Source organism: Anastrepha ludens, chromosome 6 (assembly GCF_028408465.1).
Source record: "Anastrepha ludens isolate Willacy chromosome 6, idAnaLude1.1, whole genome shotgun sequence".
NCBI classification, from domain to species: Eukaryota; Metazoa; Arthropoda; class Insecta; order Diptera; family Tephritidae; genus Anastrepha; species Anastrepha ludens.
In genome coordinates this window covers 77,980,680-78,003,272 of record NC_071502.1, presented here as the reverse complement: position 1 = coordinate 78,003,272, position 22,593 = coordinate 77,980,680, and the positions used below count along the sequence as shown (strand labels likewise).

At 36.8% G+C, this 22,593-nt stretch overlaps 2 protein-coding genes across 4 annotated transcripts in view; one reads left to right on the top strand and one right to left on the bottom strand.

The window, feature by feature from the left end:
- The first annotated feature begins 1,094 nt into the window (after positions 1-1,094).
- On the top strand, positions 1,095-2,281 carry LOC128865810 (probable 6-phosphogluconolactonase). The gene is made up of 3 exons (XM_054106170.1): positions 1,095-1,326; positions 1,444-1,934; positions 1,998-2,281. The coding sequence occupies exons 1-3, from the start codon at positions 1,209-1,211 to the stop codon at positions 2,100-2,102; spliced, it is 714 nt and encodes a 237-aa protein (XP_053962145.1). The 5' UTR covers positions 1,095-1,208; the 3' UTR covers positions 2,103-2,281.
- A 99-nt stretch (positions 2,282-2,380) lies between these two features.
- LOC128865809 (sodium-dependent nutrient amino acid transporter 1-like) overlaps positions 2,381-22,593 on the bottom strand; it is a 33,224-nt gene continuing 13,011 nt past the window's right edge. For 2 of the 3 annotated variants that reach the window (XM_054106167.1, XM_054106168.1), the window contains 7 exons: positions 11,588-11,706; positions 11,232-11,505; positions 9,350-9,656; positions 3,645-3,915; positions 3,117-3,587; positions 2,775-3,051; positions 2,381-2,698 (listed from right to left, as the gene is read on the bottom strand). In XM_054106167.1, the coding sequence (XP_053962142.1) occupies positions 2,457-2,698; positions 2,775-3,051; positions 3,117-3,587; positions 3,645-3,915; positions 9,350-9,656; positions 11,232-11,505; positions 11,588-11,683 (1,938 nt within the window). In that variant the 5' untranslated portion in view covers positions 11,684-11,706 and the 3' untranslated portion in view covers positions 2,381-2,456. Of the gene's footprint in view, positions 2,699-2,774; positions 3,052-3,116; positions 3,588-3,644; positions 3,916-4,020; positions 4,319-9,349; positions 9,657-11,231; positions 11,506-11,587; positions 11,707-22,593 lie in introns of all 3 variants that reach the window. The other variant, XM_054106169.1, reaches the window with a different exon arrangement.

Genomic DNA, 22,593 nt, shown 5'->3' with positions numbered 1-22,593 from the left:
ATTGTATTCGGCGATGCTATATTTGCTTAAGGAGTCGTAATAAATCCACCAGAAGAATTTGCCAAAAATGTAGTAAATATGTATGCAAAGAACATATGAGAGATGTGTGCACCGTCTGTTGGGCAGAATAAAATATGCTCTATATTTGAACTATGTTTACTCTTTTGTATACCCTTATATTTTTTTACTGGTCAGTTTGTATTAGATATAAGTTTAATTTATTATTAGAATAATGAATTTGATTGATTTTTTTTTATTAAACACTTTTATTCTGCAAACATTTTAAAAACCTGCGATTAAACAGCTAAAAAGAACATGAATTAACTGTTTTCATTTTTTTATAACGTAAGTTATATAAGGCGACCGCCGCAGCCGAATGGGTTGGTGCGTGATTACCATTCGGAATTCACAGAGAGGTCGTTGGTTCGAATCTCGGTGAAAGCAAATTAATAAAAACATTTGTCTAATAGCGGTCGCCCCTCGGCAGGCACTGGCAAACCTCCAAGTGGATTTCTGCCATGAAAAAGCTCCTCATCAAAATATCTGCCGTTCGGAGTCGGCTTGAAACTGTAGGTCCCTCCATTAGTGGAACAACATCAAGACGCACACCACAAATAGGAGGAGGAGCTCGGCCAAACACCTAACAGAAGTGTACGCGCCAATTATTTATTTATTTTTTTAAGTTAAGTAAAAGTAAGTGTAAATATATTTTAGGCGTTTAATATAATATAAATAAACATTTATCGGCAAACAAAAAAAAATTTTATAAAATATTACAACAGAAAAATAAGTTGGACTACGAACGTAGGCCACGCGCCTAATGGAGGGTTAAAACGTATTTACTGGGAGCAGTACGTGTAGATTGGAAACATTGAACTTGTAAAAAGCTGTTTTTTCATAAAACATTTCGAAAAAGCTTCTTCAGCGAAGACGTACACATACGCATCAAATTTCCAAGTGCGAGCATATAACCCAAAGCTCACATGTGAGGCTTTTTTCTTTCCACAAGGAATACCACATATTTGTATATACGTATAAAGCTATTGGAATAGTTGCGATAGTGACAAGCAACAAGTGGTCAAAGCTTATTTGCCGCTAATTCATACGGTAGAATCAGCTGATTGTCAAACTAGCGCACATAGATTGAAGGCGGCAGTGAATGGTTGTTCATAAACAGATTTTAATAAATAGTAATTTTTGTACTCATAATGTCTACAGCAGTAGTGACCCGTAAGTTGGATGTAGTCGAACGACTAGTCAGTGAAATTTCGAATTGCGCCGAACAGGCACTCACCAAAAATGGCGTTTTTCGTGTGGGACTCTCAGGTACGCACATGCTGAAGACATTAAGAAAGGTCAATGCTAATGCCCTTGGAATGTACTTATGTTAAACTACATACATACATACATAGAAATATATGAATAAAACTGTTTATTTCAAAGGAGGCTCCATGGTAAGCTTCTTATGCGAAGCTATTCCACGAATAAATTCTGACGTGAGCAAATGGAAAATTTTCTTCTGTGATGAACGATATGTTGACGAAACAGATCCGGAGTCTACGTATGGTATTTACAAAGCAACACTGGTGCCACAAACCGACATACACGTACAACAATTTGTACCTATTAACTTGAACTTGCCACTGGACGAATGTGCTGCCGATTATGAGCGGAAGATAAGAGAAGAATTTAACCTAAGTGCTGAAAGTATTCCCGAATTTGATTTGCTGCTTTTGGGAATGGGGCCTGATGGGCACACCTGCTCGTTATTTCCAAATCATGCATTGCTTAATGAGAAAACTCGTTTGATTGCGCCCATCGCAGATTCACCCAAACCGCCGCCAGAGCGGGTCACCATGACCTTTCCGCTTATCAACAATGCCAAGTGTTGCATTTTTGCTATGTGTGGCTCAGGCAAGGCGGAAATTGTAAAAGTAAGTACAGGCAAACGCAGATTATTTCAATTTGAACAAACAAGAGTTTTTTTCTTAACTTAGCGAGTATTTGTCGATAAAGAAGATCTACCAGCTGGCAAGGTTTTACCCAATAATGGTAAACTACTTTTGATATTGGATGCTGAAGCGGGAAGATATATCCGGTAGTTTTGGCAGTTATTATGAATATGCACAATATACTCGTACATACAGAAGGCTTAAAAATTGAATCAAACGCATTTCCATTAGAATAAGACAAAGGTGATTGAGTTGTGCTTTGCATTCCTTAAATAATGTAAATACTGTATTTTCAATAAAATAGTCATGCATTTGCATGATCACATGTATTTTTTTAGAAACACTTATTTAAAGCTTATACTGGTGATCCATCTTAGATTTACGTACATATTTTAATGGTGTTTTTTACAAAAAGTATAGTTGATTCTTCTAAAACCTATAATACACAAAGTTTGGCAAGTCGTAAACAGCACCTACTGTCTTAAAAATCACATAAATAGTTGATTAACCGCAGAAATTCTTCTTGACTTTGTTCCAACAACCCGTAGTGTTTGAACTACTATCATTCGCAAGCTCTTTATTGTACTGTTCTCGAAGCAGAGGATCAGAGGGACCCCAACTGCTTACTGGTCGGAAAGCACCCCGAACTTTTTCACTTAAAGTACCGCCAGGGTGTCGGACGATAGCAACTACAGCCCATATAGGCACTTGTAGAACACCCAGTGCGGTAATAGTCCATCCCAATGCTATAAAATTAATGGGTAATCAATATTATTATTGGTGAGTATTTTAATTTAAATAATTTCATAGCATTTCACATACCATAAGCCCAATTTGGGTAGTGCACATTGTTGTAGGTGAGCGATTGATATGTCGCATAGAAGTAAATCAAAATCAACGTCATTATGCCCGGTGTGATAAGCGCCCAACACCAACGCCAATAACGCCCCACTTTATGTCCAATCATAAATTCGATGTCTTTGCAGAGTCGATCTACGCCATAAACCCAACCCAAAACATAAAGCTCCAATATGCCCAAAATTAGCGCTATCATGGAAGCTCCATAAAAGTCCACCAAAGTCAAAATGAATTGACCTCCCTGAAAATTTTCCAATGAGTTAATAACTAAATTTTCATAAGTTCCAATTTTGTTTGCTTCTTTACCGGCGTTACGTAGGCCAATCCAATAAAGAAACTAATTATAGATATAGCCAAAGCACAATGCCACTGTTTAACCTGTGGGAAACTATCGCGTATCGCCGTCACTGTACACGATGTCATAGCAATATTAGAACCGATGCCAAGAATGAAGAGCATCAAAAAGAACAGTACGGAGAATATCTGTGGTAATGTTTTGAACTTGGAAATGGCATCCGGATATGAAATAAAGGCAAGGCCAGTTCCTCCTTTAACCACTGTACCAATGTCATCAGTCCCAATTTCATACGCTAAGTTGCCTAGAATGCCGAATATCGTGAAGCCCGAAATTAGCGAAGTGAAAGTGTCCAAAGTGGTGACTATCATTGCATCTCGGTGGATGTTGTGGTCGAATTTATTGTACGAGGCGTACATGATGATATTGCCGAAGCAAACGGATAGGGAGTAGAAACACTGTGTAACTGCGGCATACCAAACCTGGAAGAAAAAATTTCTTTAATTTAACATCTTGTTATATTCAAGTAGTTTACGCACTTTAGGGTCCAGAATCTTTCCCCAATCGGGTTTGATGAAGTAGATTATGCCGTCCGCAGAACCTGGCAAGGTTACGGCGCGTACCAATAAAACTGCCATTATTACATAGGGAAAGAGCGCCAAGAAATACGAAGCTTTGCCAGAACTTTTTACACCCCTTCTAATAACCAGAAATATTGTTGTCCACGACACCAAGAGACCCAACACCAACTCCCAGTTCGGCGCACCAATTCCATCGTCGATGTTGTCTTTCTCACGCAGCACCTCCTTCCTGTGGATGTTCGATCAGAATTTTGTTAAACAAATAATAGATGACACCATTTATATCCCACAACCAATAAGAAAAACTTTCCAGAGCCACTTAAGCAAAACTTACACAAAATAAAATTCCGAACTCGATTTAACCCGCTCCTTATTTTCCTTAGTTAGATTACCGTACACCAAACTCCAATTTCCATCGGAAACCTTAAGCCCTTTAGAGTCTACGATCTTAGAAGCTTCGAGCCAACTATGTGGAGCTGCATCAATACAATTCGCACCCCACTCCGATCGACAATAGGACCAGGGCAGAGGATCACGGAATGATTGCACCAGATAGTATGCGATCAGCGCACAAATAGACTCGTAATAAGTAGCCAAAAGATATACCATGAAAGCCTGACCCAAGCCAATACCTTAAAAATGTTAAAGATGCAAATGAGATGTGGAAGCAATTAGGACTATATACAAGCATTAAGAATGTACTGTTATATGCAGATATGTATGTTTGGGTATGATATGCGCTACTCTATATTTCCTAATAAATTAAGAATACAAAGAGCGGAAAATGCGCCTCAAAGGTTAGTAATTGTGTGGAAAATGTCAGGCAGGGTCGGTACAAAGTCCCAGGAGGAGGTTGTAAGCGTTGAACTAATTTTTTAATACCTTTATCTTCAAATCAAACTTCTATGAAGTACAAGGTTGCGCAAAATTAATCACTCTAACGGAAGATTTATAATATTTGTTATACGTCAATAAAATTCTATACTTCTGCAGTATACAAACAGACAAGTAATGAAACGTCTGAAAGCCAAATTAAAGATTTTCATCACTCAAACGCATTTTTTTAGTTGGTACAAAAGTTATTCCAAAAGAAAATTATGACTAATTTTGCACGAACTTTATTTGACCTATTTATAGATATGCATATATACAGTGGCCCCCCACTAATTAAACTAAGGGTGTTTTTTTTTAGAGGTTAGGTTTTCAAGATGAAATAAAACGTATATAATTTAATGTTATGGCCAAGAATTTAGCTTTATTATAAAGATAAGGGCTTGCCATTATGTTTTAAAAATGATTTCGGGCAAGTGGCCGCCGCGGCTGGCTCGAATAAATTCCAGCCGTGAGGCCCAATTTTCGACAACTTTTTGCAGCAATTGGGGCCGTATGTCAGCAATAACGCGCCGAATATTCTCTTTCAAGACGTCAATTGTCTCGGGCTTATCTGCGTAGACAAGCGACTTCAGATAGCCCCACAAGAAATAATCCAGCGGTGTTATATCGCACGATCTTGGAGGCCACGCCACAGGTCCACGGCGCGAGATAATGCGGTCACCAAAAGTTTCCTTCAATAAATCGATTGTTGCGTTGGCTGTATGGCATGTAGCGCCGTCTTGTTGGAACCTAAGGTCGTCCACATCAACATCGTCCAATTCAGGCACGAAAAAGTCATTAATCATGGCTTTATAGCGCTCTCCATTGACTGTAACATTATGGCCGGCTTCATGTTTAAAGAAATATGGACCAATGATTCCCTCTGCCCATAGAGCACACCAAACAGTGACTTTCTGAGGATGTAACGGCGTCTCAGCAATGGCTTGTGGATTATGTTCACTCCAAATGCGCACAATTTTGCTTGTTGACATACCCATTCAACCAAAAGTGAGCTTCATCGCTGAACAAAATTTTCTTGTGAAAATCGGGATCGGTGGCCATCTCGTTTTGGGCCCATTCACCGAACGTCCGACGCGCTTGATGGTCGTTCGGCTTCAATTCTTGCACGAGTTGGATTTTGTAAGTCCGCAAACCAAGATCCTTCCGCAAAATCTTCCATAAAGTGGATGGGCACATCTCCAATTGCTGCGAGCGATGGCGGATGGACTCATTCGGGTCTTCTTCGATACTCTGCTCCACAGCAGCAATAGCGTCTTCGGTGCGCACTGTACGACGTCTCTGAGGATGCGTATTATCCACTAGAGCAAACGTGGTGCGAAACCGATCCATGGTTAATCGAATTAGTGACTCTGATGGACGATTATGTCGACCGAATATTGGACGCAGCGCGCGATGCGTCGCGCGAACCGAACCATTATTTTCGTAATAAATTTGCACGATTTGCAAACGTTGTTCAGGTGTAAGTCTATTCATTATGAAATGGCAAACCAAACTGAGCATAAATCAAGTGACAGCTGTCAAAAAGACCATCTACGAAAAAAGTAGTGCCAACTTAAAAACCTAACCTCTAAAAAAACACACTTTATATGCAATGGCAAATCCTCAATACTTATTTCCCATAGTGTAGCAACCTCCCAACAAGTTAGGTGACCCTGAAACTGGTATAGTGGTATACCCGCCTCGTTTGGGATTTTGCACCAGTTTTGTTGACGGCCGTACAGCGTAAAAATTATAAAAATCCTCTATCGAAATAACGAAGGATTTGCCAGCTTTGTTCGAAGATATTATCTTGCGTTCTTTCTTAGGTTGCTTTTGGAAAGGAAAAGTTTAAGACAATAACCCACGAACAGTTCTTGAAGTATAAAACGGCTGCTGGAAGCTGCCGAAGACCATTGATTAATTCTAATATATTTTTTTAATGTGCGTGCATATAGGTAAATATACGAGTGTGTACATAAACAAAATGTTTTTCGTAATAGCGGTCGCCTCTCGGCTGGAAAACCTCTCAGTGTATTTCTGCCATGAAAAAAGCTCCTCATAAAAAAAAACAAAAAAACATATCTGCCGTGTTCGGAGTTGGCTTAAAACTGTAGTCGCTCCATTTGTGAAATAACACCAAGACGCAAGCCAGAAATAGGAGGAGGCGCTCGACCAACACCCAAAAAGGGTGTATTAGGGTAAAACCCTAATAATTTTTCGGAAATTGAAATTACAAAAAACACTAAATCACTTAAAATTTTGCAAAAATTAAAGTAGCTATACATTTTTTTACAAAATTTCATTTTATTTTTAATTTTAGCATAAAACTGCATTTAAAAAGTGTTTACAGTGTTTACCCATCAAATGTTTGTCGTTTAAGGTTTTTTCCGTCCTTCCTTCCATCCTCAGCATATGTTGAGAAATTAATTTATTTAAAAATGTTTGAAGGCGTAGAAAAATGTATAACTGAACGGTGATGATATTTTAGTAGCATGCGATATAAAAATATTGATTGAAAGGTGTTTTCCTCAGAATTAGCATTGAATGCTTTTTGAAATTAGATGAATGAAATTTTGTTAACATGCTAATTAGTAGGTAATCTTACAAAGAGGCTTAATGGTATGCTCGGTATGCTTACTACATACATATGTACATATACTTGTATATGAACGTTCGACTGCACAATCGCACTCAAGCGGTATATGAGAACTTTCGTCAAAATGATTGTCATTGGAAACGCAGTACATATGGACGTACATATACCTCATACATACATATATGAGTATGCAAATAATAATAAATTTAAATATAATTTTGAACATAATCAATTGAAATATTCATTGCCATGTAACCAGGCTTTGAGTGTGAAATTGTATTTTCTAGTTGGTGAGTAGAGGTGTTCACTAAAAGAATGTCATATCAGCAAAATAAATTGATAGTGGCTATTTATAGATTATCTATGTATTAAAGTTATATGGATGCATGTGTAAATTACTAGTACTTTGACTTCTAGTCGGATGGTCATGGATTCTATTTTAAATTATTGTTCACGAAGGATACCTACATCTTGCCCTTGGACAGGCAATGCCCAAGTGCATTTCTACCATAATATATATATATACATATATATAATTGGCGCGTACACCCTTTTTGGGTGTTTGACCGAGCTCCTCCTCCGTATTTGTGGTGTGCGTCTTGATGTTGTTCCACAAATGGAGGGACCTACAGTTTCAAGCCGACTCCGAACGGCAGATATTTTTATGAGGAGCTTTTTCATGGCAAAAATACACTCGGAGGTTTGCCATTGCCTGCTGAGGGGCGACCGCTATTAGAAAAATGTTTTTGTTAATTTTGGAGTTTCACCAAGATTCGAACCTATGTTCTCTCTGTGCATTCCGAATGGTAGTCACGCACGCAGTGGCTTAACTGAAGCTGATCCCACCTACGAGCATTGTATTTGTTTATATGTACCTATATAGTATTCGAGTTATATACTGTCAGTCCTCGAAGATTTTCGCAACCTAAATGTGATCTTTACAGAAAAAAATGTTTTCAGTTACTATCTATTTTCCATGCACGTACTTGTATGTTAAGCATGCAAAGGATCTTTCAAAAGACGCGCCTAGATGATATTTTAACATGTAAAAATTTAAATTCTTTCCGGCGAAACAGCGCATTTTAGCAAATTTAATAATCTTTCTGAAATTACTCGATCGTTTTCTTCTGCTCAGATGCGGGAATTTCGTTTGTTGACAAATCCGCTCAGTGCGAAATGAGCTTCATCGCTAAAGATGACTTTGCGTGATGTTTCAAAGAACCATTCACGAAATTTTGGATTTGATAATGATGTGTTAACTTCATTTCTTGTGTTAATTGGAATTTTTTAAGGATCCAAATGCAAATCCTTAACTAAAATCCGGCAAACAGTCGATTAATGCCCAATCATCATTAATGCCTAATTTTTGAGAACGTCGAGATATCGCTGTCGGAGGTTGTTTAGCAGCACTTTGTGCTACAGCAACAATATTCTGAATATAACGCAGAGTTTTTGATCTGCCAGTTCTTTTCTATCCTCGACAGAGCCAGGTTCGTGAGAATTTTTCACCAACAAACTTTGAATTGTCGACTCATTCTCCAGATTATTTCCACTAAAAAATTACGAATTTTATTCTATGTTGTCCTTAATGATCGATCGCTTCCACAATAAGTTTCAATAATTTTAACGTGTTATTCTGTCTTGTAAAATTTTATATCCATCTACTTGGTTAACGTCAAAGATGGCATAAAAAAGGTACATTCTAGTAATTATTCACTACTCACATCTAGGCGTCCCTTTGGAAAGACCCTTTATGTAGTTGGCACTTCTTTATAACATTAAATTTATTGGTAATAATTACCACGATTGTTTGTAAATATTTTGCATACAATTTTATGTGACGAGCCGTGGCAAATTTTCATTGATTAATTTAATTGTTTTAATTTATGAATGTCTCACGCAATAACTGTAAAATCGGCATCAGAAAGCTAAATGGAAAAACAGCAAGCAATCGTGTAAAATTAAACAGAGCACAAAATTTGCATTGAATAAACTTTGGTAACTTATATAGCTGAAAATTGCAAAAAAAAAAAAAATTACAACAGCAACAATGTTCCAAATGCTATATGCAAGTATGACTGTGCTTGTGAATTGTAAATTAGCTGAAATTATTAGCAGTCATTATGATTGAATGATGGGTTAGTTAACAAAACACAAAGCCAGTTTAATGGAACCAAATTAAAGTTAAACTCACATAAAATACAACTCTGCAGATGAAATGGTCTTGTTATGATGATACATAACACTAGGGGTTGCACTAAAGTTTGCAGCCATAGCCTTGCTATTGTTTATGAACGGTGCTCCTGTTGACAGTTCAATGACGGGTTCTGTTGAGGGAACTGTGCCGGATGCTATACAGGTCTCATTCCATGCATCGTCGCATATTGTCCAAGGTAATGGTGATTTGAATGAATCAAACAGATATCGTACAATCATGCCCATAATGGCAACATAGTAGGTAGTCACAAACGAAATGGACAACACTTGGCCAATGCCAATACCTTGAAATTGACAAATTCAGTACATTCACAATTAATGAGATGCATACGTATGTAGATATGTTAGTATGCGAAAAAAATATAAAATCTAATGAGAGTAAGAGAAATGCATAAAATTTAAAAAATCAAGTATATATTAAATAAACATAACTGTATATATGCATGTATGTGTCTACATCTCTACATGTTGTAACTAGTCACCCTTTTGGCGTTCAATGATACGGCAACTCTGTAAATGCATATTGTTTTGCACTTGCGCATCTACTTAAGGGGGAACCTGGTTTATGAGGTCTAAAAATTGCATCTCTTTGCGATTTTTTTTTTAAGGAAAAAATTAATTTAGCACTGCAAAGTTTTTTCTATATTTTAATGAACATTTAAAAAGTATACAAAATTTTTGTGCTGGTTAAAATAAGCTGAAAAAAATGTTTAACATAGAAATTAGTAGAGCGCTGCAACGCTGGAGGTTCCAACTGGCGTACAAGATACAGCTCGTAATTATTATCTAAAGCAAAAAATTCAAATGGATTTCTAATTATCATGATTTTTTATTGTAGATGAACTAAAAAAACTGAGAGAAATTCCAAAATTTCAACTTTTTGGAGGTTTTAAAGAAAAAAATGCCTTTCTATAAAAAAAAATTCACTTCAACTTGGTATAAAAATCTTGAATTTTTTTTTTTATCTATTTTGTTAGTTCAAATAGAAGAGAATTTAATACTGAAGGGAACAAGGTTTCAAAAGGTTCATTAGTTTTTTTTCATTCATGTACGCCAATTCAAAGAAATCATAAAAATTAAAAGTTGAGAAAAGAAGTTAAAGTTTGTACTACTCGTATAGCTGTCCGGTCACAGCGTAACTACCTAACGCTCGCCTACCTTTGGCTTTGTATATATCTACGGAAATATTGAGAATTAGGCTCTGTAACTTTGTGTGAATATTCTGAAATATATAATATTAGGAATTGCTTAAAACGAAAAAAAAAATTGATTTTTTTGACCCCTTAATCACAATAAATTGCATATAAGTTTATATTCTTCTAGAAAATGTACATTTCTGCGTGAAGTATTGTATTATAAACTCTCATTTGCGTTTTATTAAATATGCCCTTAGATACAGAGATTACTGAGTAAAAGTGTTTAGCTGGTTTTAAAAACCGTAAACGGAATAATTGTTTTGTACGAAATATAAATCGACAGGCGGCTCATGCCATTGTCGTAAAATTATTGTAAATATTTTTTCCCTAATACTAGAATAAATAAATATCAAATTTTGTATATTTTACTTTTATTTGTAATAAATACTACTACTACTACTACTCATTTAGGAATGATACGAAGGTAAATACCCAAACGTTAAACTGAACGTTTAAAGGTAAATAGCCAAGTATTTACCAAAGTGCTGGGTATTTTCCATAACTGCGGCTATAAATCATGAAAAAGAAAATTTCAAGTATTTCCCCTAATAACCTTGGAATTCTGTATATCCCGTAAGAGACTCCCATGCACATGCATACTTAATACGTACATACATTTTTATACTATATTATATACATACATATGCCGTTGTGCAAGCTCACCTCTCATTGCTGGACACAAATTAAAGACCTTTACCGATCCACGACTTGAGAACTGACCAATCGCCATTTCCAGATAGTAAATCGGTTTACCGATTAAAAACAGTACTATTAGATAAGGTATCAAGAAGGCTCCACCTCCATTATCCAGCGCAGTAAAGGGGAAACGCCAGACATTGCCCAATCCCACGGACATCGCTATACACGAGAAAAGAAACTCAACACCTTTACCCCAGGTGGCGCGGTCATTTTCCTTAGCTCCTTTATTAGGTAGGCTCTGTGGGGTAAATAAAGAAGAATATTTTAAAAGAAAAACAAACAAATGAAGAATGAATAATGATAATAAAATAATAACTAACCGCCTCTTCATCTGAGTTTCGTGAAAGTCTTGGATGGCCATTAGAAGTTTTGCCATCATCTCCTACGAAAGCCGGATTCTCATGCGGTATCTCCATTATTCATAAGCTGTTCAGAATTTCTAAAAGTGGAAATAGAAAATATTAAAAGAGTATAAATAAATAAATATAAACAAATCAATGCGTTATGAGTTAGCACAACGGTATAGTAAAAATTGAGAACAACTTGCAGAACAATCGAAATTCGTGAAAAGTGAAGCCGTGTAATCGAGAAGCTCCCAGAAGTTCGATCGAGTATTTTTTAGGTTTGAATCCAAATTGCCCCAGTAAAGTGAAGGTAAGGATGTATCTAACTTTTATGGTCGGGGTACTAAGTATACTAAAGGGTGCAAGTGAAACCATACCGTGAACGCTTCGAAAGGTACCACATGTTAAGCTGTGTTAAAATGGTTAGACTCGCGCAAAACGTCTACGATCGCAAAACTACTTTAAGCTAATTAGGAAGCTACAAAGAGGTAAAAGTGTATGTGTGTGTAAGCCGTGAAGGTAAAAGAAGGGATGCCTGCCTCACAAAACGTGAAGAGCACAACTTCGCCTGGATTCTTAAGTGTCTCTCTACGATGCAACCAAACGGAAGACGGGACTTTTTAAATGGAGGTTTGTCTGACTACCAAATGATAGAACCGTTTTTTTCTAACAGACACAAGCCTCCAAGTGTCTTTCTGCCACTCTCACCACAATCTGACGCACACCACAATTATATACCTAATAGTAAGAGGCTGGAGTAATTTTCATTAAAATACTGACTCTTAGACGAATTTTAGGTCGCCGCGCGAGTACAGCTTACAAAGTAATAATAACAATAGGCTTTTCTGGATAGCAGAGAAAAAGTTTTAGTCTTTTTGACGTTTGGTCAGATTTGCATTGATATCCCAAATGTTTATTCCATGGTCAGTTAACAATTTTCTTTTTTAATTAAAGTCGCTTTAAGCCAATACTTGTAACAAACATAATAGTTCACTTGAGGCTCAGTATCGAGGAGTATCTCTGTGCACAGTACGTTGGCATGGAATTTCACTTCTTATGAATCCACGGTCCAATAGTAGTTGGTTGGTTGGTTTAAGTGGTGATTCTTCTAGAATACAACCAGCGCTTCCGCACCATTTTATTGCCACATCCTCGTTACCAACTTGTTTACCAGTTATTTACAGCATGACTATATCCAGTCTGTGCGGTTCAGGAACCTTATCAGGTTGTTGACATCTAAGCTAGACAGCTGTTCCAGACTCTCGAACAACGGTTTACCCACGGTTAACATTCTGTCCTTCCATAGGGCACGGCATTCGCAGAGGAAATGAAAGATTATTTCCTTTTTCTCCAGTTGTTTACAACTGTGACAGTACATATGTATATCTTGTGAGGGATGCCAATTTTGGCGGCTTGTTCTCCCAGAGACCAAAATCCAGTTATGACTGCCGTTAGTCTCCAGGCGTCCCGTCGTTTCATGTTTATCAATGTTGACGACTGCTTAAGGTTGTAGGTGGACCATAACGTTCTGCTAACTTTGCATTTCATCTGGTCTCTCCATCTACAATCTGTGATTCGGAGGTATTTTAGGGAAAGTGCACTCTTGACTGCACCTAGTGGTGTGAATACCGATTCTGCAAGAGCGTTATTCATGGCAGATCCCCTTCTTGCCAGTTCATCCGCTTTTTCATTACCTTCAATGCTCCGATGTCCCGGGACCCAGATTAAGGTAACTTTAGGGTTTTCGCTCAAGGTGGTAAGGCTAATCCTACTTTGTTCCACCACTTTAAAGGTTGTTGTAGCTGAACCCAGTGCCTGGATTGCAGCTTGGCTGTCCGAAATAATAGCGATATTGCCTTTAAAAGAGGGATCTGCGATTAGAAGCCTACAAGCTCCCCATTGCCAGTACTTTCGCCTGAAAGACACTGCAAACATTAGGGAGACGCACAGATCTCTTAATTTTAAATATATGAGAATATATACCCGCTCCAAAACCACAATCCATTTTACTGCCATCTGTATAGACTGTAGTGTTGAACTTGTTTAGTGAGAATCCCTTATTCCATTCTTTCCGAGATGGAAAGAGAGTGACAAAATTTCTACTGCATGTTACCGTCGGGACGACGTAGTCAGTCCTCTTCGAGGTATACTGGGTTTGTCGCAGTAATAGACTGGCATGGCCATGAGCTTTTTCCTTCCAGCGGCCCGCTTCATTTAACCTAAATGCACTCATTGTTGCCATCTTCTTGATATGTAGATCTACCGGAATAACGTGTGTCAGAGCGTTCAGAGCCTCCCTAGGAATGGTCTGATTGCACCGACTGTTATTGTACAGGCTGATCTTTGTATTCTGGCAAGTAATTTGAAGTTGTATTCTCTCTCTAGAGCTTTCCACCAAACTACCGAACCATACGTTGAAATTGGTCGTTTAACCGCCTTATATAACCCCAATAGTAGTAACTCAACACGAACATATGTACCTGTATGCTAATAATTATTAAAGAGGATGTCGCCAAGACCAACTTTTCCGAAAACAATACCATTATAAGAGGGCCGGGGTTAAAATGTAAACATTTTGGCCGAAAGTGCTATTAATTTATAGAAAATATCATGAACAAAACGACTTCAAATAAAATTTTTCCCCCAGAGAATTTAACAAGAGATTTTTTTTGAATGGATTTTAACACTAAAACTCCACTCAAATGGGCGTTTTTGACTCGTTTTCAAAACCGCTATAATGAGAGGACGTTGAAAAAGCAATTAGTGTTAAAATGTTCCACGAAAATTTTAAACAGACAGTTTTACGAGGACTCGCCGCAAATGAAAAACTCGTACGGGTTAAGATAAGTGCATAAGAAGGCTTAATTCAGTCACATTGGGCACACTTGCACTTATAAGCATTAGGACGTATAAATTTTTAGACTTTGCCTTATACGTACTTGGATATATCTCCGCGTATGTTGAGTTATACCCTTTCAGAGCCACATACAATAATGGTAATCATCAACTACGAGTAGCCAAGCATGCGAATGCGTACTATTAAATTTATCCGTATCGCTGGAATTGCACAGTATTTCTACGTACATATGATATTTATGTATGTGAATCAATAAATCTGTCATATATTTTATCTTTGTATTCATCGTGTGCAATATTTCATGATATAGTTTTCTGTGCTCTGTTTCTGTGTAACGGACCAAATACAAAAAAATAAATTCTCATAAATCTTCAAAATTTTTATACTCGTCATTGGTGATGCCAATTACTACTCAAGCTACTCGTACAGGTATTCGTGTATGATTATCCGATCACACTTTCGCATTGTGATACTCGTCTATGGTATAATTCGGGTAGGAATACAAAAGTATGGTGCTCCCATACACGCATACCCTACGCACTCAGACAAAAACAAGACAGAGCGGATATTCTTATTGATGCTTTCCATTTCAATTCAACCGGGCTATTCGGGTCATGTTCTTCGAATAATAAATAAAAAATTTTCAACTACTTTTTTGCAACTATTTCTACATGAAATCACTCGTGTAAGTAATGACGATCATTTTGAACCCAAAATTATTAAAATCGGTTCATTTTTGACTAAGTTATGGGCATTTAAAAAAAATTTTTTCTTATATAATTAAAAAAAATCGAGTTTGAGGCGAAAAACAAAATTGCCGATAACTCTTGAAAAAAATTTTTTTCGGGCGAACAAAAAAATACGTGTCTCATTATTTCGACCAGAGAGCAACATATTTAAGTTACATCGAAATCGAAGAACATGACCCGAATAGCCCAGTTGAATTGAAATGGAAAGCATCTATTATAATAATTCAGCCATTACACACATTTAGTTCATTTTATGTATCATAGAAGTATGCGCATATTTATGTATGTACATACATTAACTCGTAATGGCCAATAATTTAATAGCAGATTATTTTCTGAAGGCGAATTTCTTCAAATTTGTATGATTCATCAGCTTTTTTACGTCCAAAACGAGTTTTAACAAACATTTTATACTTCGTTTTTATGGACGCATAATAATATCGATTGATCTTGAGAAACTAAAAGGCCGCATACATTGATAACCTTTTGTTATGTCAATATTCCCATTTCAGAAATTTCGCTTGTTCAGCAGAAGAAAAAATAAAAAAGTCAATGAAGAGCTCTTCATTTTTGATATTCAAAACAATTGACAATGGACAGTTTTTGCATACAACCCACGTACCAGGAAATTGATGATTTTGTTGATATATTTTGCTTCTGATGAAATTGCCTAATATAATAAAGAAAAATCCTTCAGCATAGTTTTTCATTATTGGGAAATTTTGTTTTACGAATAAAAGAAAGCAATGTTAAATTTAGAATTTTAATGCATAACAACTTTATGTGGATAGGAATATTTTTTATTAATAATAATAGTAGGGAGCATCCGCAATTGTATTTAACCGGAGATTTTAGTACATTTTATATTCATTTTGGTTTCGATTGGTCGAGATGGTGTCGAAATGTTTCGAAAACTTGCATTTAAAAATCGATTAGGCATATGTACATTCGTGTATTTTACTCACAGGAAGGAATGTAGCGCCCGGGCATTCCATGAAATTTGGTAAATTTCGACCACCAGACTAAAGTGATTTTCCGAATGAATTTTTCACTGCATATACCTATATGTATGTATTTGAAGTATTATTATATTATATCATAATAAATTAATATATGCACTTTAATATACCAATCGATCTTTCGATTTATTTCACTTTTTGGTTTTTTATTTTTAGAAACATGCATTTTCTGACCATTTAACCACAAATTGCCAAAAATCCTGACGTGCTGGAACATTTTCAAGGTCATATTCGTTTTCAGCACAAAAAAACCTTCAAAAACCATCCATAGCCGTTTTACCTCGGAGGACTGTGTAATGTATGTATATAGTTTTCGTTAAAAGGTGTGGGAAAATGTATGATTTTAAGTGCAATGCCATACCCCTAATGTGTATACTCGTTTAAGTAAATGTTGTTGTGGGCATAAACTTGTGTCGGGGACTTTTAAGCACATCAATAAGTGAGTAACCAGATTGAACTTTTGCGTACATTCATACTAATGAGTAAATCTGAAGTCTGCTTCACCCCTACTCACAGCTCTTGTTTGTTGACGTTTATTCTACATTTTTTGCTAACCGGTTCCCGGATATAATTAATTATTTATTATCTTTCATACTGGTTGAATGAGAAAAGATACAAATTGTAAGTCCCATAAATTCTTAGAAAGCATTATGACTCGTTCATTGAATAATTACAAAGGACACTCCGAAACTATTTAGAATGGTATTCAGACCAAGTGCTTAGCACTCGAATTTACTTAACTTTTGCGTGTTACCCCACAACGAATGCTGAAAAGTGTAATATTAATATGAAATACGCAAGCCTTTTCCTCTTAGATGGCAGTCTGATAATTCAGGTTAGTAAGCATTTAAGTTTGTTCTCTTTTATCTAAGATGCTAAAGTTTTATTTTCAGAAGTGCGGTACAGTATTACAACTTTTTCAACCTGCCAGTACAGAGATAAATATAGACATGTACATATATATATATATATGAAGTGTTACCTATTCAAAACACCCTAACTTTTTTGTGTGAAATTAGTTTTTATTGATTTCAAAGACAAAATTGTTCAAAAATGATTACAATTTTAAAATATATGGCCACCTTTTGCCTTGACTATAGCCTTCAAACGTTAAAAAAATGAGTTGTGTGATGCACGAATGCGATCTTAAAATATTTTGATTCTCGTATAATCGCTTTTTTCAGCGCATCCATACTGGCATATATTTTAGTCCTCACCTCGCTCTCTAAAATGGACCAGATGGAATAGTCCATCGGGTTTGCGTCTGGCGAATTTGAAAGCCATTGTTTGGACGAAATGAAGTGTGGAACATGATTTTTTAACCATTCTTGGTTCACATGAGCTTTATGAGACGGTGCCGATTCCTGTTGGAACGTCCATGGTCTACAACCGAAATATTTGCGTGTCCACGGCTCTAAAGCAGCTTCTAAAACATTTTCCCGATAATAAGTCATATTCACTTTAACACCAGGTTCGATAAAAACGATTGGAGAGTGTCCATCAGCTCACGTAGGCTCAAATTCTCGTATGAGCGTACGGTAAGTAAACACGATCGTTTTGAGTGTTTATGAACTGCTCAATTGGGAAATTTTTTTCATCAGAAAACACAATGTTAGGAAATTCGCCACGTTCGTGCAAGCGCAACAACGCCTTTGCTCTTTCGCACCGAACTTTTTTTGCTGGGGTGAAAGATCGTGCACTTTTTGGAACTTGTAAGCCTTGACCTTGACCTCATTTTTCAATATGCGTCGAATGCTGTCTTTCGATATTTTCAGTTCTTTGGCCATTTTTCTTCCACTTCGACGTGGATTTCGTTCAAGTCGAGCCTTCACTTTCCGAACCATTTCTGGCGTCGTTGCGGTTTTGTTTGGTCCACCTCCATAGCGTTTTGCAATGCTACCAGTATCATTGTAACGTTTTATAGTGCGATACACAAACATTTTATTCACTTTGAGGTGACTGAGCTCACGAACAATGGCTGGTTGTGATTTTCCAGCCAAATATAACGCAATCACACTATTACGTTTGAATTCCATCACAGAAAAAAAAAAAATCAACAGAATTGAGACGCAAATGCTTTTGATGGCTTATAAACAATACATATATTGAACTGTCATTAGAACAATTTTGACGTTAATGTCATGAGCTGTTTTACAGATACAAGCAGTGTGAAGTTGGTAACACTTCATATCGTTCACCCTGTACATACCGGGAAGTTCAGAATAATTGAGAAATCAATTTAATCTCTACTGTGTCTGCCTGTCTGACTGCGCAACAGATAACTTAGTAAAAGTCAACGAAACTCGATGCACATGCCAACATTGACACTGAAAATACGCAAAAAGGAAAATAACGACGACCGCCTTCCATGTAATATTAATCTTCAGAAATGCTAAAACTGCGATAATTCAGTAACCCCTGAAGAACGAAAGTGGAGCTTTGAAGGAAAAATCACCATTCCTTAACAATTTTACTTCAGTTTTGATGGGATTTTTTATTATAATATTAGGAAATGAGTGTAGTAAAAGGGGATAGGAGAGATTAATTAAAAATTAATTTACAATATAAATCCAGATTTCAAATTTCATTCAAATATTTGAAAAATTGGTCAAAGTTTCAGCAAAATTTCAAATTTTTTAATCAAAACCAAAAAAATTCCGTACTCAATTCTATAGCACATTAAGTTTTATTATAGTAAAGTGTCAATTTGGAGGGGGTAAAAATCTTTTTAATTTTTTATAATTGTTTTCCTTGACGGTGCTGCGCATTTTAATCCAAAAAACAAATCCACGAAATATTTCTTTTATATGGAGAAACTACGCAACACTGTCAGGGGAAAAATCATCAAAAATCAACGAGAATATTCAGCTGCTCTTTATTGGACTAATATTTAATGGAATATTAACTCCGTGCCCAATCCTATACACTTCTTCCCATTTTTAATTGTATAACCTGTAATTTTCTTTTATTAGAACTTTTTTGACATTTTCTGCTTTTCATTTTTTACCAATAGGCATTCAGCAACAACGCAAAAACACTTAAACATCTACCATTCAGATCTGGTGGAGGTACAAACCGTGAAAATTTTTTCTCACGTGTTTCGAATTAACTTGTTCGTTGCCTTTCCCCGCCCTCCCCAGTACTGCACAAATACTTATCGATAGTGGACGTACGCATATGTCTCAAGAATGATAAAAACAAGATTGTGCCCATCAGAGAGGCGTGACCTTGGTGCAATTGCATGAGAAAGATGTGAAAAAGCGAACAAGAATGAAAGAAAAAGAAGAAATGACACGAGTAAATTGCATAAGTGCGAAGTCGTACCCACAGCGATTCTGTCAAATTCGTGAGAGCAAAGTACTAGTGCCACGATCCGCGCACCTTATTATTCTCTCCATCGTTCGTACATCTCATAAGATGTATTGACAATTATTAGAGATAAAACAAAGAACAAACAATAAAAATCATGCTTCTTTTTCTCTGATAAAGAGTTAAATTTTTTATGTTTTCAATTAAGAATCATATATTTCCTTACTAATGTTTGCAATTTGTATTTATTCTAATTTGGGGTCCTACAGCGGTAGGACAAGTGGTTGTGTAACGTTGATAGGTGATAGGTAGATAAGGGTTGACATTTTTTTTTTTTTTTTTTTTTCGAACTCCATTTATTCCATACAATCTGGCATAACAATAACAATAAGTACTATTTTTACCTACAATTTAAATAAGAATAGCTTAGAGTAAGAATTCCCAGTGGAATTCGTTACTTAATAATGAGCAACATATAACATATACATATATTATACAATTTTACAACTTTTGCATTTACGTATATTACGGTTTAAATCTTTGCATTAAATCGTTAGGCTGACATTTTTTTAATCTTGAGGAGTAGCTTATCTTGGAAAGGTTATTTGCTCGATTATTCGGATGAGTGGCAAGTCGGTTGTTGTATCTCTGGCTGAGGTTGTTTATTTCTTCGAAAACTGTCGTAACTTTTAGGTCACGGTGCAATATCTCGTTTCGTACAAACCATGGCGCATTGGCACACATGCGGAGCACCTTTGACTGAAATCTTTGCATGATTTCTAGATTTGATTTTGCTGCTGAGCCCCATAATTGAACGCCATACGTCCATATCGGTTTCAGAATAGCTTTGTAGATAAGCACCTTATTGTCTAGTGTAAGTGCTGAATTGTAGCCGATTAACCAGTGTAGTGATCGCAATTTCAGTCCAAGTTGCTTTCGCTTTAAAAATATATGCGATCGCCAAGTAAGACGCCGGTCTAATAGAATACCTAAATATTTGGCATTATCTGTTTGTGGTATTGGAACGCTGTTAAGAGATACGGCAGGACATGAGCCATTTCGAAGAGTGAATGTTATCTGCGTCGATTTGCTTTCGTTAGCTTTTATGCGCCATTTTTTCATCCAGCCGCTAACACTGTTAAGGTTTTCTTGTAGGTAATCAGAAGCAATTGAGGGAAGGGTACTCCTGGCCATGACGACTGTATCATCTGCATACGTGGCTGTATATGTGTTCTTTGATAGTGGAAGATCTGCCGTGAACAAAGTGTACAAGACGGGGCCTAGAACACTTCCTTGTGGTACACCTGCTCTGATTGCGTGAAGGTTAGTGGTTTCGTTGTTTACTTTAACAAGAAAATGTCTATTTTGCAAATACGATTTTATGAGCATATAACAGTTGTGCGGTAAGCCCTGCTTAAGCTTGTATAGCAGGCCTTCATGCCAGACTTTATCGAAGGCTTGCGTTATATCTAAAAATGCCGCTGTACAGAATTGCCGCCTCTCAAGTGCTTGTCTAGCGAAATCATACACACAATTAACTTGCTCTATGGTGGAGTGATACTTACGAAAACCAAATTGGTGGGCTGGAATGAGATTTCTTTGCGCAATTATTGGATTTATCCTTTTTAAAAGCAGCTTTTCGAAGAGCTTGGAGGCAACAGGCAATAGACTTATTGGCCTGTAATTGGATACCACGCTCGGGGTCTTCCCTGGCTTTTGTATAAGGATGATTTCAGCAACTTTCCATTGAGTTGGGAAATACTCTTGTTTTATCATCGCGTTAAATATAATGGTGAGGAATTTGTATCCACATTTGGGCAGTTCTTTTAAAACCTTACTAGTTATTAGATCGTAACCTGGCGCCTTTTTGGTTTTGAGAGTTTTGGTTGCTGCGTATCTAACTTCTTTCCAGGTAAATCGTACAGTCGGAAAATCCATTTGAAATGGAGCTGAGAGAAATTCGTTAACTTCTGAGTCTACCTCCACACTTTGACTCGGAAATGGTTGGAAAACATTTGATAGGTGTTTGGCAAACTCTATTGCTTTTTGTTTATCAGTTTTTGCCCAATCTCCACTACACGTTTTTATCGCTGCGTTGTGAGGCGTTGGTTGTGAGATCTTTTTCGTTGCCTTCCAGAGTGAGTAGTCAGTAGCTTCCGTAGGTGACAAGTTGGATAAGTATTCATGCAGTTCTGAGTTTTTTGCGTCTCTTATAGTGTTTTTTAATTGTTTTGTGAGCTTATTTAGTTTTTTTTTGTCGTTCCTGTTTCTGGTGCTTTGCCATATGCGCCGAAGCTTGCGTTTTTCTGATATTAAAATTTTGACGTGATCGTTAATGTGCGCTTCAGCGTGAGTGTGCTTAATTTCCGGCGTAGCGGTCCACGCAGCTCTTTGAATGCAGTTGTTGAAAATCTCAACGGCCGTGTCCAGATCAGAGTTGGATTTTAGTGGAATATTTAGGCACAGTGTATCCTCGACTAGTTCTTTAAAGTATTCCCAGTTTGTCATTTTATTGTGTAGCTTTGGTGTCATTTCCTTTTTTTGAAAACAAGAGTTTATTGTTAACAGCAAAGGTGAGTGGTCTGATGAGAGATCTAGACATGTGTCTATGGAGACCTGATTTTTAGATACACCTTTGCATATGCAAAAATCTATAAGATCCGGTGTTTTATTTGGGTCACTAGGCCAGTAAGTGGGTTGTCCTGTTGAGACGTGGAATAATTTATTGACCTGCATTGCTTTGAGGAGTTCGCGCCCTCTTGGAGTTATTAAGCGTGAGCCCCATTGCGGATGTTTCGCATTGTAGTCGCCACCTGCTATAAATCTAGGTCCCAACGATTTGAAATACCTTTGGTATTCAACGCTTTTTATTGATTGATTTGGAGTGCAGTACACAGAAGCAATCACAAGAGAGCTCTATCCATCTGTGACTGTTATAGCAGTCGACTGTAGATTGTAATTTTTAGTGTTTCCATGAACCATATGCGCGATATTATTTTTGATTAAGATGGCTGTGCCTCCTCTTGCTGTACCAGCAGGATGATTTGT